Genomic DNA, 21,195 nt, shown 5'->3' on the forward strand with positions numbered 1-21,195 from the left:
TAATAGTATGTTGAATTTGTCGGTGTCATGAGCATTGTATGAGGTAAAGAAAATAAATGACCGCTTGCTTGCTTTTACAAATCAGTTAAGGCAACAAAAAACCGAATGCAGAAATGTATGCAAAATGTAATTTTCACAACAATCTCCCAGTAAAAAACGTGCTTCCTGATTCTGATTAACATGGTTTAAATCTAAAGTATATTAATGTTGCACAAATAACTTTCTTAAGACGCTCTTCCAATCTTAACTTTTTTAACTGTAAATACTGGATGTTTCTACCTCTTCTTGCCTCAGATAAAACAGGGTAAATCTTGGGTTGAACTAGCATAGATAGATAGATAGATAGATGATAGATGGATGGATGGATGGATGGATAGATACATAGATATTGATCCCAAAAAAAGGGAAATTTTAGTGTTAGAGCAGCAAAATATCAGTCACACATCCGATAATTTTCCACATGTGTTCCACATTTCCAAACGGTTTTCCTTTAAAGGGTCCTAACCCCCATGGACCCCCTGCTGGTTTAGGATGAGATAAGATAAGACCTTTATTCATCCCCAGTGGGGAAATTTGGTTGTTTTTTGTTGCTGCAGTAGGCTACAACAGAAACAACCAAAAAATAAATACAGATAAGTATATAACGTAACATGAAAATAAGAAGTACATTAGCTAAAATAAATACAGAATATAAAATAGAAGCTATACAAGAGCATTTGGAGACAAAAGTGAGGGGTGACAGTGGTGGGATTAATATTAATAAAGGTTTTTGACTCGGCCTTCCACACTGATGCCCTCTGATACGTACAGTGTTGGGTTTCAACAAAATTCCATCACAACATGCCTTCAGGCAGGTGTCAGATTGAGGCCTGTCTATTATAGTGATGGCTTTTCCACAAATTGCCGTTGACCTCGAGAAATAGATGTCTGTGTGGCTCTTTACATGGTAATTGGTGGTCTTTCTTGTGGTAAACAATCCGTACAGCTATCGGCACCAGACATGACTTAACAAAATTGCTTTAGCTGTGGGGGATGGATTACCAGGTGTTTCGCATACAGGAATTGAACGTCTGTGACACTGTGAGAGGGGAGAGGGACCTCTGATACTGTAAATAATACCAACTTGGTTATTGCTGTTATTTTTGGAGATGATCTACTGTTGGACAAATCATTGCTGTATGTATATGTTGTACTGCCTTGCGCGGATTGTAAAAACTTTGACAAAGAGACAATTCAACCCTTGTTTGCCCAGTTTACGTATCAGATGTAGTCTTCAGAATTCCATTGTGCAGTACAAAAAGTGTAAGTGAACTCAATATGAACATTCACTGGTGTAGAAGTATGCAAGGAAACTATCTGAGTCAATACGTGATATCAAAAACGTGTGAATTCCTCCTGAATCATTCAGGCTGGAAGGTGTGAAAGATTAAATTAGTGCTAAAGTCAACATGTTACGAAGATTAAAAGATGTTTATTCAAACTTCACACATCTCATTAACAGTCAGGTCCTCCAGCCGTCATGGATAGTAGAATGCCATCAGCTGTCTCTGTGAAACTTGGTGTTGACTTTGATTGAGTCATCCGTCATGTTCTTCCTGAGAGGAAACAAAAACAAATGCTCGAAGAAATGAATCAGGCAACTGACATCAGTGACCTGCATGTGTACCTACAGGGTGTGTTATGTTTTAATTTGTTTAATGTTCTTTTAAAGTCCCTCTTCAGAGAGTTATTTAGTTTTTGCCTTCATATTTTTTCACATATCCAAAAGATATAAACAACCAATTGATTTGGTTTGAGAATTACTGGGAGCTAATGGCATTCAAGGTTTTCTTTAAGTGTTATTATCTTAAGGGAACTCATTCTTTTTACCTTTAAAGCGCCTATGTAGCTCTCATGATTAAAATCAGGAAAATCTGTTACAAATAGGTGCAGTTTAGGATAAGTTATGTCATAGACATAAGGTCTCACTGAGAGAAAAATAACTGTAAAATATTTGACCCTGGCTGATTGATAAAGGCAACTATTCTACTTAAAATGACCTTTTTCAGAGGTTTTCTACTTTCGTTGCTGGAGTTTTGATGTGCACTGAAAGTTGTTTTTTTTAAAGGATGGAATTTGAAAAATCTAACCCCCTGAACTGCATGTTGACATTGGCATGTGAAGGTAATGTAATTTTTGGTCTCTTTGTGGTAGTTTTGGTAGCATTTCTTTGTTGTGGTTTAACTGACTGTCCAACAGGAAATGTTAACAATCACTTCATACAGAGGCTCTGATTCAGGGACTCCTGGGCCTGTCCCTGGCATAGGCCTGTTCAGTTATCCATCCATGATGCTAATAAGCTAACTACCGCTCCCCTTCTGACTCTGGTAGGGGGAGCACCTGCCCCCTTTTCTTCCTGAAGACTTACTGTACTGTAGGCTACATGTAATGGCTGAAAGGCTTGAGAAACTAACTTGTAGTTTATACTGTATTATTTGTTGTGCAGCTTTTGGATCTGTGTCAACACAGATGTGGATTGCAACTACATTCCAGAATGCCAATCTTTAGAAGGTCATTTATCAGATCTCTTTACGTTTCGACTGATGTTTGCCTGGAGTAGCTTGTTGTCAGCAGTATAACAGCTGCGTATGCCTCTGCATACTTTAAGGGTCTAATGGTAGAGTGAAACAGATTGGGTCCCATATAATGTTGATAATGCATATTTAAACAACTATCTACAAAACTGTGATGGATGTGGCCCCTTCTGCAGGAGCAATGCTACATAGAAAGAAAGCAGCTGCCTAAGCTGGGACTGGTCACCTTGAATTACTTATTCTCAGTGATTATGAGTGTGTTCTGGTTTTGCACTCTGCATTTTAATGAGTTGTGAGTTGTTAACGAGTTGTTGTTGTGTTTTCATGTCATGTGTCAGTGGGACATCCTCAAATTCTCCTTCAAAGTTGATTTTCTTTTTGATTTTTTTCCTTTATCCATCAGATCATATATAAGCCATGTTAGTACATCCTAACATGTTTTACTTTTGCAGCATCTATTCTTATGCTTGTGTAAAAAAAGAATGTATAGTTATTGGGTTATTGGGTATTTGAAACCTTTTACTGGTTATATACAGTATAATCATTTTCTAGTCATGAAAGTCTGGTGTATACCCCTGTAAAAATATTTTTTTCTGTTCTCTTGTAAAATATTGATTCAACTGGACTAATATGTTATTGTGTGTGCTAATTGAGTGGTCATAGAAGGAGATGATTTCAGGAAACGTGTCCTGGAAAACGTCTGAGGGATTGTGTGCCTAATAACAAATCCTTTCAACAATGTGCCCATTTGATAACTGTTATGACATATTCACACTCACAGATTACCGTTTATTTGCCCAGACTTGGAATTGTCTTCTATTGCACATAGAGAGTTGCCTGTGTGGCCTGTGTTTTCTCTGCCTTACAGCATGTTGCCACTGCAGAGTTTGATCCCTGGTCTGGGGAGAGTTGGATTCTAAGTCCGGGCAGAGCCTGTCTGCGTGGAGTGTGCATGTTCTCCCCGTGTTTGCGTGGGTTTCCGCCGGGTGCTCCGGTTTTCTCCCACCATAAAGACATGCATGCTAGGTAACTAGGACTACAGTTGAAAATTAGCTGTCTGGCTAACACTTGTACAATTTCCGAAATGTTGATTAATGTGCATTGTCCTAATCAAATAAATACATGTTAAAGGTTCCATTGCATGAACATTTCACTTTATGAGTTTTTTTTTAACATTAGTATGCGTTTCCCCCATCCTGCCTATGCTCTTCCAGTGGCTAGAAATGGTGATAGGTGTAAACCGAGCCCTGGGTATCTTGCTCTGCCTTTGAGAAAATGAAAGCTCAGATGGGCCAATCTGAAATCTTGCTCCTTATGGGGTCATAAGGAGCAAAGTAACCTCCCCTTTCTCTGCATTGGCCACCCAGAGACTTTGGCCCGCCCATGAGAAAGAGAGAGACATCATAGCTTCAAACAAGCAAAGGGGCAGTTGGTCGAGGCCACGCATCCCCCCTCCACTTCAATAGCTACAGACACGGAAATGACACATCCAAAGGAAAGCTAATATGGGAGTGGCTCTAGTGGCTGTTATTCTGCACCAAGGCTGAATATCGGGAAAAAGACTTCAGATATGGTATTAGGGGACCACTAAGGTCAAAAAGCACCATGTCATGAGACCTTTGAATACAGCCAGAAGAGTCTTCCTAACTAGCATCTGCATGCATGTCTGCTTGTTCTCTGCATAGCCTGTCCCAATGTTTTTGTCTCTCCCCAGTTTTATTTGTCTCTGGATGGTTAATGTGTCGTTTCAATGCTGGCATCATTGTCTTGTCAGCTAAGACTTCTTTCTTTCCTGCTTATTTGTGTGACTTACCAATTGGTTTACATTCTACACTGTATTTTTGGACCTTTGCTGGTTTTTAATCACTTTTGTCACACAGGTTCTTTCAAGCGGGTTGTTTGGCTAATACTGGAACGGTGACATTAATGTGCACTGTCTTTGCAACTAAATAAAAATCCATAACCTCACACTCTCTGGTGGTCCCATGAGGTTGTAATACCCATAAGTGACCAGAAAACTAAATTACTGAATAAATGAAAATCATACTCACGGGTCACAAGATAACGGAAAAACCATCATAAAAAGTCTTAGGAAGGTGTTGGGCCGTCTCAAGGCCACCAAAACCGCTTCAATCAGTCCTTCCAGAAAAATGTGATTAAGCGATCGCATAATTCAATGCATAATCAGCCAAAGTCCGCATTTTAATCGGGGGCCAAGTTTTTTCCAAAACGCTGCAGTTTTGCCACATGAATTGTCCATTTCCACGCAAAATAATGCAGGCTTACATGATTTAATAATCCCTGTTTTTTCATTGCAAAAAAGTCACATATATTTTAGCAGAGATTTGAAAAATGTTGCGTTTACTTCACACAAGAGCAGCCATATCCCCCTGTTGCCATGGGAATGTTACGAAGTGACGTAATTATGCGACAAGACGAACACATTCTCTTTTTTTATTGATCCACAGTTTTTGCAAGTTCCCGCAATTTTTTTGTATACATTCGCATAAATAGCCTGCTTATTTCATTACATTTTTTAAGAAAACCACATAATAAAGGATTTATGCCGGCAACAATCACAATCCAACTCTGCATTTTTCTGGAAGGACTGTTAAATGCACCCTGGCATAAATTTGTCAAGTCTTGGGAATCAACTGGAGAAATGCAACAAAGTCTGTAGCTAAAGTACAATTGAGGACACAAGTCACGTCCCATATGTCTAATATGAAAGTATCTGCATTTGTGATGTTTCTCCACTAATTTGTTCCACGTTTTGCTTTAAGTTTTAATTTGCCATTCCTACATCCTTACAGTGGGGCCAAATTTGTCAATATGGCCAGAGGAAAGGCAATTTTGTTACGAGTTTAATTGGTTTCCCTTCTGCAGTGCGGACATCTCAAACTCAACTCATCAGGATCAGCTTAGCTAAACAGAGCCACATCCTCCTATTCATTTTGCAGTGGATCAAGATTCTTTAAGTGTTTTTCAGCTAAATATACAGTCCCATGAGTGTGAAATGGGCATTCTTGTATTTACTGTTGCATCTTGTTTAGGGATTACACGAAGTTAATTGATTGTAAATATGTGTTATTTATAAAAAATGTCAATAAAGTCAAAGACAAACCTTCCAAAATGTTTGTTTTGGTCAGTATTTGTGTCATTGCTGTGACTGTGTCCATGGCTGTCTGGCTGATTCATTACCTACGGTGTGGGTAGTGTGGGTTCTTGCAAAAGTGGAAATGATGCATTATGGATGTGGAAGCAGATAACCCACAATGCAGTCACTCAACACTGTGCAAACCTGAGATGTTCTAACTCATCCATTTGACACAGCACACGCATGTAACATGATTCTGAGGGACTCAACGTGAGGATTACAACCGCGGCCGTACTGTTGGTTCTGGAACCTGTGAGTCACTCTGTCCTCCAACGCCGTCCGTAACTCAGTTTTCTGTCAGAAAAGGAGGGCTGAGATTAGTTTAATTTTCCCCTGAAATGTTTTCTCCTTTCATCTTTACAACTTGTTACATCATCATGACTGTAATTGTCCTGAGAAGAAAAGTTAGAATGCACATTCCTGGTTAAGAATGCGTTATGTTATGCCAATAGGAATAACTAAGGCAGATTTTGCACTGACAGTGTTGTCACTCCAGCGGGGATTAGTCTTTGATTATACTGACTGGGTTTAGCTGATGAACAGATTGAATTGAGGATAGCTAGGTTAAGTGATAGGAAAGAGAAATTTTACCAGGTCTGGGATCATTTTTGATATAAAAGATAGAAATAAGTGCCTATAACATGTAAGGGGAGCAAGAATATTCATTCTTTTGTATATACTGTATATACAAAAATTAAATAATTCTGTAGGAATTCTGTATTAAATTAATTTAAATAAATAATTTAATTTAATTATAATAACGTTTTTCTTATCCAAACCATGTACAATGAATATTTATGAATTCTCAACTCAACATTGATTAGCTAAAGAAACCCAAAAGTTATGTGCTGGTAAATTTGCTAAATTAAATAATAAAAGTTAAACAAAAATCCATAAATCTCCATCCAGATTTGCTAAATTGTCCATCTATTACTGACGTGCTACTGTTTATCCCAACATTGATCACATTCCTGCATATTATATCATATCCAAGCATTTTCTTAAAGTCATGCTCAGTGTAACCTTGTAACACATTAGCTGAAGAATAATGCCTTTACTTACAAATGTTTGTAAGACACACATGGTGGATTTTCATTATACCTTAATTTGCATGTTGCTGAGCAGCGTCCCACTGTTCAACAGCTGGTTATACTGCCAGCCCCAGCCAACCTCCCCCACATGGCCCTGCTTGGGCATGGGAGGGGGGGTATGGGGTGTGGCTTGGCAAAAGTAACTGAGGTCACCTGTGGCCTCAGGTGATGAGGCACCCACACCGATGTACCGGGGGAAATAATTTGATCTCGGCCTGTAGTCTCCAATTCCATCTGGGCCTTGTTAGAATCAATGGACATGTGAAAAAAGAAGGTAACCATTACTCATAACTAAGATTCTACAGATACGGAAGTATAGAGAAGGTAATAAAAAAGAAAAAAAAGAAAAAGAGTGCATCATTCAGCATTCAGTTTAGGGTGATTTGCTTAGAAAAATTATAGTAAAGACTCTTTTAAAACTTGCATTCTCTCAGATGTTTTATTTTCTTTTTTAATATTTCAATAGCAGTTACATTAAGGAAACATAGATTATTAATCCTTAGACAGTAAATAAATTAGACAATGTTTGTACATTACGCTCTAAGTTGTGTCATGCATACATTTTTGCAGTGTAACATTATGTACACATCTAGATTAACACTGTCCTGCCCTCATGTGTACAAAACAACACACTATAGAATTCCAGAGACTCACAGAGACACACAAAGGTACAAATGTAGCATGTTAACTATCTTTTAGCCCTGGTTACAGTGCCATTGTGTGTCCAATTACAGTAGTATTTGTGTGGACACAGACCATACGCTTAGACATCATACAGTATTTAAACATGATTTGAGTCTTTTGTATAATCTCTGTGTTATAGAAGTCTTCTTTCTACAGACCTTTCCACCAATTAGCTATTGTGGTAATAGGCTAATTATAATATAACAGCATATTGTAAGTAGATACAACTTCTTTGAACATACTAGCTCCTACAATTGAACTCAGTTAAATGATACAGAGGTATTTGCTCTGCATGCTTCTCCTACCTGTAAAAAGCATCCTCTGTCCATGCTGTGGTGGCCCTCCTGCAGCTGCTTTACTGTTTTGCATATTTTTTTGGCAGGTTAGTTAGATTAGTTGAAGACTAGACACAATGCTCCCCCTTGGGTGATAACTTCAGCCCAGCGTCTGCTCTGTCCATGGGGTCATGGTCGGTTGTCATGCTACCAGTGTTGTCATGGCTTCAGCGGTTGTGTCCTAGTTACATTCTTAAAACAGGGGGGGCTTCTGCTAGTGAATCATGTCCACTACGTATCACTTTTAATCAAACTGCATGACAGATTACTCAATAAAATAGATTAACATGAAGGCAGAAATACAAAAAAATAATAATGGTTGTCAATCTTATTTTATTAGCCTCAATTATAAACAACTTGAACAGGACATTTGTGGTGTTATGGTACAAATGCATTGTGTATTGTGCATCCATATAGAACTGCATTGAAAAAGCAACTTCGTCAAAGTTTGCTTGTGAATTCAATGCCTCTACACCACTGACAGTTAAAATCTAGTGTTCCCACTGGACACTCTGTTTCTGGCACATAATGATAATTTCACATTAACTTAGTTCTCTATAATATTCTTCATAATATTCTTATAATAATCAGGAAATGTTGAATGTTTCATCCATTTTACGCTGATAAAATGCATGAGGATGACTAAGTTTTTATGATCAAAGCCTGCAGGTTTGTCTCCATCTAAATATGTATTACCTTATTTGTTCACTAGGTGGTCCCAAAACATCAGTTTGTCATATTATACCCCCCCTCCCCCTCCGCTTCCCATTCCCACTTTTTTCTTTTTTGTAAAATGGACTCGCCCATGAGCCGCCCCTTGTGACAAATCTCCGTTAAGCGAAACACAGACTGTTACACCGGAAATTTAATGATTTTACCTTCAAAATAAGAAGAAAAGAAATTACACACACACACACATATATATATATACACGGCTATCAATCAAAAATATTCACCGTATTATATATAGGAATAAAGGAAGACCGATATCAAATTATTATGTTACGTTGTGTTGCATGGTAGACTAGTAGCCTAGCCTACAGTTCATTAAATGTCAGGTAGTCTTCTGTTGGCTTTAATTAGCATTCGTCCTTGGGTTTTATTGGACCTTTTCGATGTAATTCACAACTAATGAATGGCATCCGTTAGCCTTCAGAATTTTCTAAATAGCCAATGTGTAGTCTGTTTGTGTAGTCTATTTAAAAGACCAGCATATGATATGACGATTGGTATGCTATATAATATAGCCTACTTTATTGGTAGCCTACGTCTAGAGAAAATTATATGTTGGGGCAGAAACAGAATGTAGAATATTCATTTAACCCCTCCATAAATATACACTTTCCTTTATTGTCTCTCTGTTCGTTAAACAAGTTGGAGGTGTATTTTGAAAACCTTTCAAGGAAGTGTATCCGTTGACTATGGCTGACTTTACTCTGCTGTGTCAGTCACCATGGTGGCATACAACAGAGCACAGCGGCGGCAGACCTATCTCCACTTTTAGACCCCTTAAAATGTTTATGTAATGAATTTTCTCAGTGAGTGTACTCGGGTCTACCTCTCATAATGGACGCCAGGTTGTTGTTGACGGGATAAGTGTACTTTTTTTGTTTTCTGGATCCTACATGTAATTTATTTTCGTCGCTAGCAGAATGCTGAAGGGACAAGGAATGGCTTTGATGAACGTTTGCTTGAATAAAGGGACATTTTTTACATAAGGAATTAACACTAAAAAGACTGTTCGAGCCGCGCTTTTAAAAAGAAGTTTCCTCTCGGTGGGACTGGGGTTGGCAGTCGGTTTCAGCTCGGGCAACAGAAAGACAGACAGCCCGAGGAGACTGACTGCTCGGCTGTCTGGCTCCAGTCGTGGCCTGGCTCTGGGCACTCCCAGCTTATCCGCTAGCATCGGACCACAGGCGACAAGAATAAAGCAAGGCAGCAACTTCTTTTGTGTATATCCGTGGCGCTGGATATTTATGAACAATTATTTAGGATAAGGAATTCAATACCCTCCGGACGACATCTTCCAAAACAATGGCGTCTTATGTGGATAACAGCTTTCGGCAAGCTGTAATGATGAATCCGGCTGAAAGGACGCAACAGGTCAGAAGGAATTCATTATTATAACTACGAATTGAATTTGTTATTATAATGCTGATATCCGGTGTGTTTACCAATCAATTGCTACATTATAACTTTGCAACATTCACTACCTATTAACGTCCTAGAGCAAAGTAGCAGTGTTTCTGTTTGCAACTGTTGCCATTCAGCTTGTTCCAGTGTTACATATAGGCTAGCTACATCCCGCTAAGCCCTCAATCAGCAGAGATAACCAAGGCTACTTAACATAACAGGAGCTGGAGCCTTGGTGGGAATCCAAGCTAAACTAGCAGAAGTTAGTGCATCCTGCCTTAACACGCATGTGCATTTCGCAGTCTAGTCTATGGAAAAAATTGCATTTTGCAAAAAAAAACAGAAAACAGAAAAATGAGAGACACAGACTGGCTAATCCCAACCTAGCCAATAGTTTATTAGCCTACCGAAGCAGATGATACCTCATTATCTTTTTCAGTTTTTATAATTTTTGGCATACCGAGACACTATTTAACCATAAGTCCTTCTTAGTTATGCTTATCATTGTCAAATATGTTTAGTCAGGTAGGGCTTTCCAGGACAAGGCCATTGGTCTAATGATACTACTAATATTACACTCTCTTTTGTTAGAAATCACTGCACAGAAGCCTGAAATATACACACACACACACACACACACACACACACACACCTACACAGGACCTATTCATGCACAAATAGAGAGATGTCAGAGTGAGTGGGCTGCCAGTGCTGGACCAACGCCCTGAGCTGTTGGGGGGGGGGTACAGTGCTTTGCTCAAGAGCACCTGGCAGTGTCCAGGACGTGAACTGGCAACTCTCCAGCTACAAATCCACACTCTGTATGTTGGTTCATACTGGGACTTGAACTAGCAAACCATCTCCCTACCGACTGAGCTACTCTTCCTGAATAATGCTTTATTACTTGTTTAAAGCTCAGTGCTGTCAATGCACACTATCAGCTCAGTATCATCTAATCCATAGCAGTAGGTTCCTCAAGGAAATGTTGCGTTTTGTCTTCTGAACATTCAAATTGTGTGGGCTGTGGTCATAACTTGAGCCACATACACAGATACACACCCGGGTTTGCATGATACCCTCAATAAATCCCGGTATGGCTGTGAAGATGGCATCAGTTCATTGGAGCCCTGCTTCCACTGCAGACGGATGCAGCTTCAGCAAAGGCTTTGCACACAATGGGCAATCAATAGGCCACCACTTAAACCAGGGGGCGGCAGTTAGTGGCACAGCCGTCTTCCCCTGTCTATCCAACATTTAGGAAACAATGATGGTGTCATCAACAGCTTGTTAGCAGTACATGCCTATGGTCTTTGCAGCTTTATGCAGGCTATAATTTGTACGAGTGACATGTCATTATGGTTATGAAAACAATGACTAGGATACAGCATTTGGTTGGCATCAGGAGCAGCAATGCTAATCTAAAATAGGACTAAGCATAAGTTGTTTAGGGCTGAAACTAATGTTCGTTTTCATTTTGGATTAATCTAACAATTAGTTGCTTAATCGTTTTCTACATGATGAAAACAAATTTCAAACGCATGTCAAAATCTCTAAACCCATAGTGGCATCTTCAAACGGTCTAAACACCACACTGATTTGTGTTCAACTTCCAACAAAACCAGTGATTGGGAAGACATAGTTGCTGCCAGCTTTGATGATATGATCCACACATTTTTTTTTTAAATGTTCTTCATTGTTATGGAAGCAAAATGTGATAAAACCTGCCACTTCATGCTAACCCATCTGAAAGAATTTACATCAGAAATGTTTTTCGTGTCATATCAACGTCTAAACGTCTGAATACTGTTTGGGAGTACTTGGAATTTGTGAGCTGGAAAATAGTCTGATTAAAAGATACTGAGGCTTGGATAAAATATGTCCTACTTAGAGATTTAGTAAAAATAAATGATTGGTATGTGCGTGATTGTTTAACACTCTGGAGCCATACTGAATGAACCCATGCTGTGTCAGTATGCTAACATTTCATCAATCAAGTCTTTGAAATGATGAAAAATAAATGGCAAGACAAACAAGGACAATGACAAAATGATGTTTGAAAAAGGATTTAATCAGAGGCAAAAGTGTGAGATCCTAACAGGATTTGAAAGTCTTTGGAAACGCTGCACTGTATATGATTTTGCAGGTTTTTTTCTGTGATTGTTCTGCAGAAAAGCAAAAAGACATGTCCATAATAAGTACAAAGTTGACATAAATCTTCATCGTATTATATATCATGTGCTTGTGTGGTTCTGTTCCTCTGTGCTTTTCACTAGCAGCACCTTCCCCAGTGTTCTTTTCCAGCACCTAGCTGCTGTGGCGGCTGACACAGTTTACCCTAATGGTGTTGGCAGGGCCTCTCTGTCAGGATTAGCTAACGGTTAGAGGATCTGTCTTTATCGCTCAAGACGGACCACAGTGTGGATTTGACCCTCTGTCTCACCCTATTGTCACATGGCAGTTTAAATAACTGACCACTTGACAGCCAGATGGCTTTGTCCGTTCCCTTTGCATGGTATTGGACTGTCACTGAGGTGAACCGAATCTTGACAGCGTACAAAGAACATAAGGTAGTCTGATAGTCAAGGGAGCCGAAAGGGGAGGAGACATTTTTATACTGTTAAACACTGCTTGAAGTTGTAATATGATTAAAACACCTTGACAACATGTCCATGTCCAAATTCAATAATGTATTGGCATTCTACAGTAAAACACACAGTTGTATGATGCCTTTCCAACTATTAGCCCACACATTGCAACTATTTTCAGCCAATCCAGCCACACGTTTTAGCTGTTTACAACAATAATGATGGATTTCACCATGTAGACTCAATGAACTCCAGGTCCATGGGTGGTGTATCTTAAAAGAGCTTCTCCTCCCCTGCCCCCCATCCATAGGGATGTCTTTTTATTCTCCGTAGATGACTGCAGAGGAGACATAATCAGATTTGCAGGGACAGTGACAGTGAGCCTTAGCAGCAGGACTAGTTTGAGCCCATATTTAGGCATATCTATGTTTTAGCAGATGCTTAGCTAAAACTTAAAATTACATAAATAAAAGATCATTATTTTGTGACCATTGTATTAATCAGTATTTAAAATGAATGCTTGAATGCATGTTCATTATCTAACACGTAGCACAGGCTTTGTGTGTGAAAGTGGATTATATGACATGTTTGTTGATCAGGTCACTAGGTCGGGGTTGGGCTTTCTTTGTGCACTGAACCCTGTTTTGAACTTGGAATTATTGGCGATGTGTGTGTATTGAGTACAGTTTGTTTATGTTGTTCCTTATTTTATTCATGGCTGCAAATCTTAAGTCATTGCTGTGGACCATAAAAGCATTCAGCTGTACTGATTTGAACAGTATATTTTAATGCAGGACTCACTTTATCTATTTCTTTATCCTCTTTTCTTTATCTCCTCATTCAGCTGTGGGTCATTAAGTACCAAGAATATGAAATCCATGACAGCGCCACCTAATCAGGGATAAATGAGAGAAATCCCTTTCTGTATACTTAAATATGCACACGCTTGGCTGTCCCTGGTGCAAAGATGAATGATTCTGCTTTGGCTAGTCTGTTTATCTGCGGCAAGTAGCTGCACTCAAGACGGACACTCCGCTCCTCTTGTTTAGCCAGGTGGCAAAGTTAAAGGCCACAAACAACAGCCCTCCGCTGGGGTGACCCTGCTTCACAGTCACATAGCTGGAGGGACAAGCTGCCTACTTTACATTGTTTCCACACATTCTGCACCCGCACAAGAGATCAGGGCAGGCCTGCAGTGACTGTACTAGAAGAGACAAGGGAGGAAACAAATACATTTGGGGCATTTAGTTGACATTCTCCAATGACTTGTAATGAGCAAGATGAATCTGAATATGTCTGCCATTAGCCGGTCATAACTCAAACTCAGAACAAACAGCAAGGAGGTCAATAGTCCAGCTAAAACAACAAACATTCAAAATAACTAATGACCCTTTGTCTACAGAACATAAAAAGTACTAAAATAAAAAGGGTCAAGAATAACCCTCCTCTTAAAGACTTGTTTAATTTTAAAACAATTTAAAGAATTATAGAATTATTACCTGTGAATGATACAGAGCTCTAAATGCTTGAGTTATGCACGCATGTGCAATTACACATGAAATATTGTAATACTGCATTACATTTTAAATATCAGAAGAATACCAGCTTATTGACAATATTTTCCTAATCACATTTGTTTAAATTGTTGACTGAACATCCTGTGAACACTGTCATTTTCACCCTAAATTGTACAGCCCTACCAAATGAAGGTATACATAACTATATATGGCACAAAGTTGCCCTGTCTCTTGGCATCTTGACCTGTATAAATAGCAGGAAGAGGAAAAGCTTCAGGACGCCCCCTCCCCCCCCCAATGCTGTTTTTATATTCAAAATCTGGGTGTGGTTTTGTGACTGCCTTCCTATTTTTGTCATGGCGTCAGAAGCATGTGAACGTCTATTTAAAAACACTCCAGATTGCTGGCTCAAGAAGTGAGGCAGACATCTTTAGCAAGTTTTTTTTCTTTTTCTTTTACTGGAGTCGTAGTTGTGTAATTTCCCCAGGCAAATCAGGGTTTCTAAAACTCCCATCCATTCTGTAAATGGAGGTGCTGCTTGCCTTGGCATTTTGCTAGCGCTCTGCATTGCTAACCCTGTAGAAGTAAAATGATGTCACATGTTATTCCTTTGTGGAAAGTGGAGGCTGAGTGCAGGCTGATGTGGTTACGCACAACGCGGTCAGTGACGTATTCCCCCCAGTTTAAATACAGCGAGGATTTCAGGAAAGGACGGAAGAAAGAAATGCACCTACGTATGATGCCCACGCAGAATACCAGCACGGCTTTTAATTGGCTCATTTAATTCATGCTTTTAATTTCACATCAGCTTTTCTTCATGATATTATGATGGCAATAAAACCCAGCATACCAAGGTATTAAATATTTTATTACAAGTATTGATTCTTCAGTGTTATGACTGTACAGGGAGCAACTGATGAAAAGGTGAAATGTAATCCTATATATAACTGCTTTACTGCAGGAAGATGGCATTCATGGTTTACAGTTTAATTGTACAGATAAATGTCTGGTATCGTGGTGGACTACAAGCCACAAAACATTTGCATTCCAGAAATATACCAGGATGTTTGTGTAGCCCTGGGCGCCTGTTAAGTAGCTTATATCTAATAATGAAAAGACCAATCCCGTGGAGTTTGTGTTTAAATGCACCACTGAGATTCAAGTAAGTTAACCACACTGTGGCTTTCACCCCATGAAGCATAATGTAACACTAGTGGAGCACAAAACTGAGCTACAGCTCTTAAACGTCGGCTAACGTTTGTGTTTTTTTACTGGTATGATCTACTTTTTTACTGATGACTTGGTGGATATTATAATTAACGTCTTGAAGTCTAGATGGAGTTTAAAAGGTCAAGTAATATTTCAGTGTCAGTTTCTCCTAATGGTATCAGTCTAGGATGATTGTGTCAAGTAAATGAATTTGTGTTACCTTGCATTTTGCTGCCTTCTGCTTCAGATGTGATTCCCAGGATACAAGTTTGAGTTAAGAGTTGTTTCAATGTAATCATGTTCCTTCCTTAGAGATTAGGGTCTATATTGTCATGGCACTGGAGATCTCCAAAGATCCAACCTGTGGCTGCATTGCATGTCATTCAAGAGTTCTGTCTGCTCTACTGAATAATTCTCCCTGTGTGATCAGTAAATGTTGTTTCACAAATTAGGGCTGCAGCTATTGATTATCTTCCTGAATGATGAGTCTTCCAGGTATTTGATTTGGTTTCTGAATGTTTTGCCCAAGCAGCATACAAAACCCAAAGCTTATTGAGTTTATTAAGTGACCAACAACTATTTACATTAAAGAGAAATGTTGGCATTTTGACCTTGTAAAGAGAACCCAATCCTCAAGCAACTGGCACTGAACCTGCCATTTAACTTCAACTTTATTTGTGTCCCCAAAGGGCAATTAGGTGAGCAGCAAGTATAAACACATTAGAGCTGGGCAATATATCGATATTTAATCAATATCGTGATATGAGACTAGATATCATCTAAGATTTTGGATATCATAAAATGGTAATGTGACAAAAGTGTGACATCCTTTCTTGGTTTTTAAAGGCTTTCATTGCAGTAAAGTTATGTCATCTGAACTTACCAGACTATTATTTGCTTTTACCCACTAAGTCATTATATCCACATTACTGTTGATTATTTATCAAAAATATCATTGTGTAAATATTCTGTGAAAGGACCAAAAGTCATCGATACAATATTGTCGCGATATCGAGTTATTTAGTCAAAAAAATCGTCACATTTGATTTTCTCCATATCGCCCAGCCTTGCATACAAGACACATAAATACAGTGTATACACACTCTGGTATACAACCGTAACAGTACAAGGACAAATACTACCAGTACCAGGTGCTTGGATAGTAGCGTCTAAGTAACCTACATAGGGTAGGAAAATTGCAAATCAGCGTACAAAGTTGACACAATATAATCAACAAAGACCATTGTCAACAACAACATCCATTACATTACATCACCATTTAGTAGTAGTTGTCAAATTTGGTTTGATTAAACTTTGCCTTTGGTAGAAGTATCTCAAGATAATATGTCATGTGCAACATTCTGAGGGTTATAAAAAAAAATGACACTGGCAAAAAGTAAACTGTTTAAGGTGGATTCCTCCTCAGGAGGTGCAGGTGCAAGTTTTGCAAAGTTTGAAAACGTATCCTTGATATCCTTAAGCACAATCCTATCAGAAACGTTTTTGCGAGACCTCATGCTTCCTTCTGATTTGCTTATTCTGCAGTCTTCTCTTTGTTGTTGCCGTTTTCATATTCAGATCTTCAATGCTGTCATATGGAGGGCTCACTCCAGGTTATGTTATGCATGCTCTGGTTACTTTGATTTATTGAGTTGAGCCTTTCTATTAACTCATAACTTTGCAAAACTTGGAAAAAGAAAAGTCATGTCTTTTTTGACACAGCAAACACTACAACTTCCACTTATACTTTTGGTGAAGTATTTAAATGAAAACATCACAAGCCTCTTTCACACAGTCTGTTATAGGAGGGCCTGTTGTGCCTTTAAGCCACATTGCCTTCTGTGTGAAAGTTACAAAGACAGAGTTGGACAGAGTTGTTGCAGCTTTTGAGCCGACAGTAGAGGTAGTCAAAGAGTCATAACAGCGCCTAACCCGCGTCTGTGTGAAAGGAACAGGTGGCAGGGCAGAACTGCCCACAGCAGTGATGCGCCGGTCTACCCACAGGCAGGTCAAACAGTGATAAAGCAGCGTTTTGAGTAGCCAATGTTACTAATGCCTTACAGAAACTTGCGTGCAGTAGTCCACCTTCTCTTCCGCTTTGTTGCAACCAAATCGTGCACACATTGTAATGTTAATGGCATGTTTCAGTTCCTTATGTTTGCATTCCTCGAGGTATTTTTGAAGCAAAGAAAAACAGCTCGGAGTCAAGGCTGCAGGAATTCCATTGGCCTTCACAGCAGAAGAAGCACCTCATGCCACTGAGCTACCACAATCTTTGCATAACTTAGCCCGAGCTCCTCGGACAGCTTAGAGAACAAACCATTCCTGACGTGCAGTATTTAGATAACAGCTATAGAGTTACGCTACTTTCTGTGCTTTCTGTGTCATTAAGAGCTTCATTCCTAAATGAGATTCTGGAAATTCCATCACTTGGAAAAAGGGACACCTACGTTACAGAAAAGATTGATAGCATAAGTAAAACACATTTTGGTACTTTTTTCAAAGATCATTAGATCTTTTTTTTTTTTTATAAATCTGCGGTGGTTGTAATTGTCATTGATGTAAACAACGTCTTAGAGTAAATTTGCTTTTAAGGCTCGGTCCCACGCAGTATGGGCTCACTCTGGTGAGTAATCTGCTGTGTAATCCTCCCTCTTGGTGAACTGCTCAGACATGATGTGGATCAGAAGGAGAGCTGATTAATTTGTGTGATTAGAGATCTCTAAATCCCAGTATACGGGTTCACCATGCAGCTAATACTTGTTTACAGCATTTGTAACAATGGCACTTAAAGATTTGGTTGCTGTTGCAAGAACAGGGTCACGATCATGGCATGGTGTTTGTAAAGGCTGCATATTAACATTTTTAATGCTATTGTATTGTGACATTTTAAATTGGAGATTAATGCACGAGTGTAAACGTTTTTTTTCCAATCCTAATTGGAAGGAAAGAGGGAGAAATGAATGCTGTAATGCTTAGGTTTTGTGTAGGTTGTGTTGGCAGTAAAGCATTTTTTGTTTACTTAAATTTATTGTGCAGACCTGTTTACTATCAGGTTTCATCAGCAGAAATATGTCATTGGCACCTTATGTCTCCATCCTACCACTCGGCTATGGAACCACAGCCAGGCTCATTAGCATTTTGGCTCTTTGTATCTGTCCACTTGCAGCAAGTAGAGCCAGCTTCATTAACACCATGCCTCCGGTGGATTGCTACCTGCTTAAGTTCAAGCTTTAAAATATTCATCAGCGAGGTACTGCTAGACTTCCTCACTGCACTTCTCTCAAATTGTTTTCTGCGCATATCTGTATTTTCTATGGCATGCTACAAATCTCCCCTTTTTAGGATATTAATATACTTAAGTATTCAGGTAAGCAGTGTTGTCCCACCTTTTGATGTTTGCTCACACAGGACTAGTGGCATACATATCTTGCTCTGTTTCCTATAGTGCTGCATAAGATTTCTCTTGCTTGCAGATTAAATATAATTATGTTGATCATTTTAGTTCAGTCTCATTTTTTATTTTAATTTGTCATGGAGTGTGAGATCATATCACACACATCTACATATGTCAAATGTTGACACAATAAAGTCCAAGAAGGATTCCTTTTGTGTTCCTTGATGGAAAAGAAGCAGGAGTCCAAATGACTATGTGACATCACGCTAACGAACAAATAACACAAATAGCATTACGAATAAACACGCATAGAATATTTAGCTGTTACTAGGGTTGGGTACCGTGGCCCTGTGCTAATACGGCACCGGTGCCGGTAACGACCGTTATCAACCGGGCCAAAAAGCAACGTGGATTTCGGTGCCACCACAATGCCTGCGCTTCTCTCTCATGCTCCTAAACGGACATAAGAGGCAACCAAATGGGCAGCAGTAACGTTAGCCTATCGTTAACAAGTAGCTAGATTAACCACGGTTAAAATGGTCACATCTAAACTGTCTAAAAGTGTGTCTGTATTTGTGTAACAGTCTGTAACTGCCATTGTCTGAAAAACAACACAGATGTTGCGTTCACTTAAAACTCGCCTCATCAGCCTCTTGCTTCATTCAAAGTTATGAAATACCCTTTTCCCATCCAGTGGTTATTTTTGTTGTTTAACAGAAATTTACTGGGGAAATAAGGAAGAGGCTTAATTTGGTCACATTTTATGTACAATAATATTGACAAAAAGTCAGAATATCCATAACAAAAAAAAGATATGTGAATGACTAAATATGACACAAGACTAAATAAAATTAACACTTAAGATTTTTTGGGCATTTTAGGCCATTATTTGATGGGATAGCTGAGAAGTCTTAAAAGTGGGAAGAGGGAGGGTGAAGGACATGCAGCAAGGGACCGCTGCTTCAAGGACTGAGCCTCTGTAGGGGGGGCGCACGCTCAACCAGGTGAGCTACCCAGGCGCCCAGGACTTACAACTCTCAACAAGGATGGGAAGCATACAAGTTCTAAATTCAAATAATCCATAATTCGGCTTCGTTTGAAAAAAAATGACATTGCTACTGCAAGCATTGGGTAATTGCCACCCTTTAGGACAATCAGATTGAAGCAATAAAGTTAATCTCCATCCAGCAGCCAATTGTGTGTTTGTGCGCAAAGGAAATCCACCCCCTTCCATTGTCAACAGACAACACTGCTTGCTGGATGTACCTTTGTTCCTAATGTAGCCTGTCCTGCGTCATTTAAACTGTGGTTTATTAACCCCTGTTGTGGTGGTAGGCAGGTGATTACTTGCTTAGTGAGCTAAAAGAAGTGATTCATTACAATGCTATCATGAGCAAAAACAGCTGTCTGTGCTAATGGATGCTGTTGTCAAAAGTGAAAACTGCTGCAGCAGCAGTCCTTAAGTTCTGCCAGTGGAAACGTTATTGGACAGCCTAAAATGTGAACATAAAAGGGGAAAATAGCCCTACAAAACACAGTTTTCCCTATTTGTAAATCAGTGATTAGGAATAGTGTTGTTCCACTTCCTGCATGCAGTGGAGCAGATTGGTGTACAATATATGTCTTGTTGAAACCTTATCTTTGTAATTGGTCCCTGGGGCTTTGTATAACCTGCGGCTGGTCACGTTTCCAACTCCGCAGCCCTCTGTCCCTCTGTTGCCCATCAGGGAAAATGTCCGTTTATTACCCAAGGCCTCGCCGTAATCTGATTCTAACTGGAATGTTTGACAGTTTCTCCCTGCTTTTGGGAAGAAGGGGATAATTATCCTAGCTTGCCACCGATTTGAGAGAGAGAGAGTGTGTGTGTTTGGGATCTTACCTCTGGGAAATGTTTGTGGAAACATTCATTCCTGTGATGCAACCGTCTCCTTTCAGGCCAGTTGACAATTATTTCACTCTGGTGGCATTGTGGTATGCTGTTTTCACACCATTCCAGCAATAATTCTTCACTAAATGCTGTGATGACAGTTACTGCCCAGCATTATTTATTAAACGGCATTAGTTCATTGGCGCCTCAGACCTTGACCGGGCTAATTGACACTTACTTCGGTCGACATCAAACAGCCATCCACTCCCAGACATTTCCCCAGATGGCTCTATTTTTCTACATTTCTGCTGAGAGCAAACCCTTTTTGTTAATATTTTTTGCCTGATTAGTTTTTTTAGATCTCCAAATTTCTTATGTAGCCTTGATGAAGAAAAGGCATCAAAAGTATCAAAAATAGGATTACGTAATGCCAAATGGGAGGCTACTCCAGGTACAAACCTCTTATAATAGTATTTGCTTATTTGTGGTTAATGTGATTGGCTCCAAACATTCACAGGAACAAGCTGAAAATAAGACTGCATTATTAAGGAAAGGACTTCAGTTGGAACTGTACAGCACATCACTATGGACAAGAATCAATCCCAAAAACAAAGAAACCTTGCACCATCAGTCAAAATGATAAAACA

The 21,195-nt window shown here is 39.3% G+C and overlaps 2 protein-coding genes across 11 annotated transcripts in view; one reads left to right on the forward strand and one right to left on the reverse strand.

The window, feature by feature from the left end:
- Positions 1 to 5,889: 5,889 nt before the first annotated feature.
- Positions 5,890 to 7,968, reverse strand: LOC117951617 (uncharacterized protein C4orf45). Its single transcript, XM_034883391.1, has 3 exons — positions 7,811 to 7,968; positions 6,832 to 7,061; positions 5,890 to 6,024 (listed from the first exon to the last, which is right to left on the reverse strand). Exons 1-3 carry the CDS (start codon positions 7,872 to 7,874, stop codon positions 5,890 to 5,892), a joined length of 429 nt encoding a protein of 142 aa, XP_034739282.1. The 5' UTR covers positions 7,875 to 7,968.
- Positions 7,969 to 9,262: 1,294 nt separating this feature from the next.
- rapgef2 (Rap guanine nucleotide exchange factor (GEF) 2) overlaps positions 9,263 to 21,195 on the forward strand; it is a 104,885-nt gene continuing 92,952 nt past the window's right edge. For 7 of the 10 annotated variants that reach the window (XM_034882912.1, XM_034882919.1, XM_034882914.1 and 4 more), the window contains exon 1: positions 9,875 to 9,943. In XM_034882912.1, the coding sequence (XP_034738803.1) occupies positions 9,875 to 9,943 (69 nt within the window). Of the gene's footprint in view, positions 9,944 to 21,195 lie in introns of all 10 variants that reach the window. The other 3 variants (XM_034882920.1, XM_034882921.1, XM_034882917.1) reach the window with 2 other exon arrangements.

The sequence above is a fragment of the Etheostoma cragini genome, chromosome 10 (assembly GCF_013103735.1).
Source record: "Etheostoma cragini isolate CJK2018 chromosome 10, CSU_Ecrag_1.0, whole genome shotgun sequence".
NCBI classification, from domain to species: Eukaryota; Metazoa; Chordata; class Actinopteri; order Perciformes; family Percidae; genus Etheostoma; species Etheostoma cragini.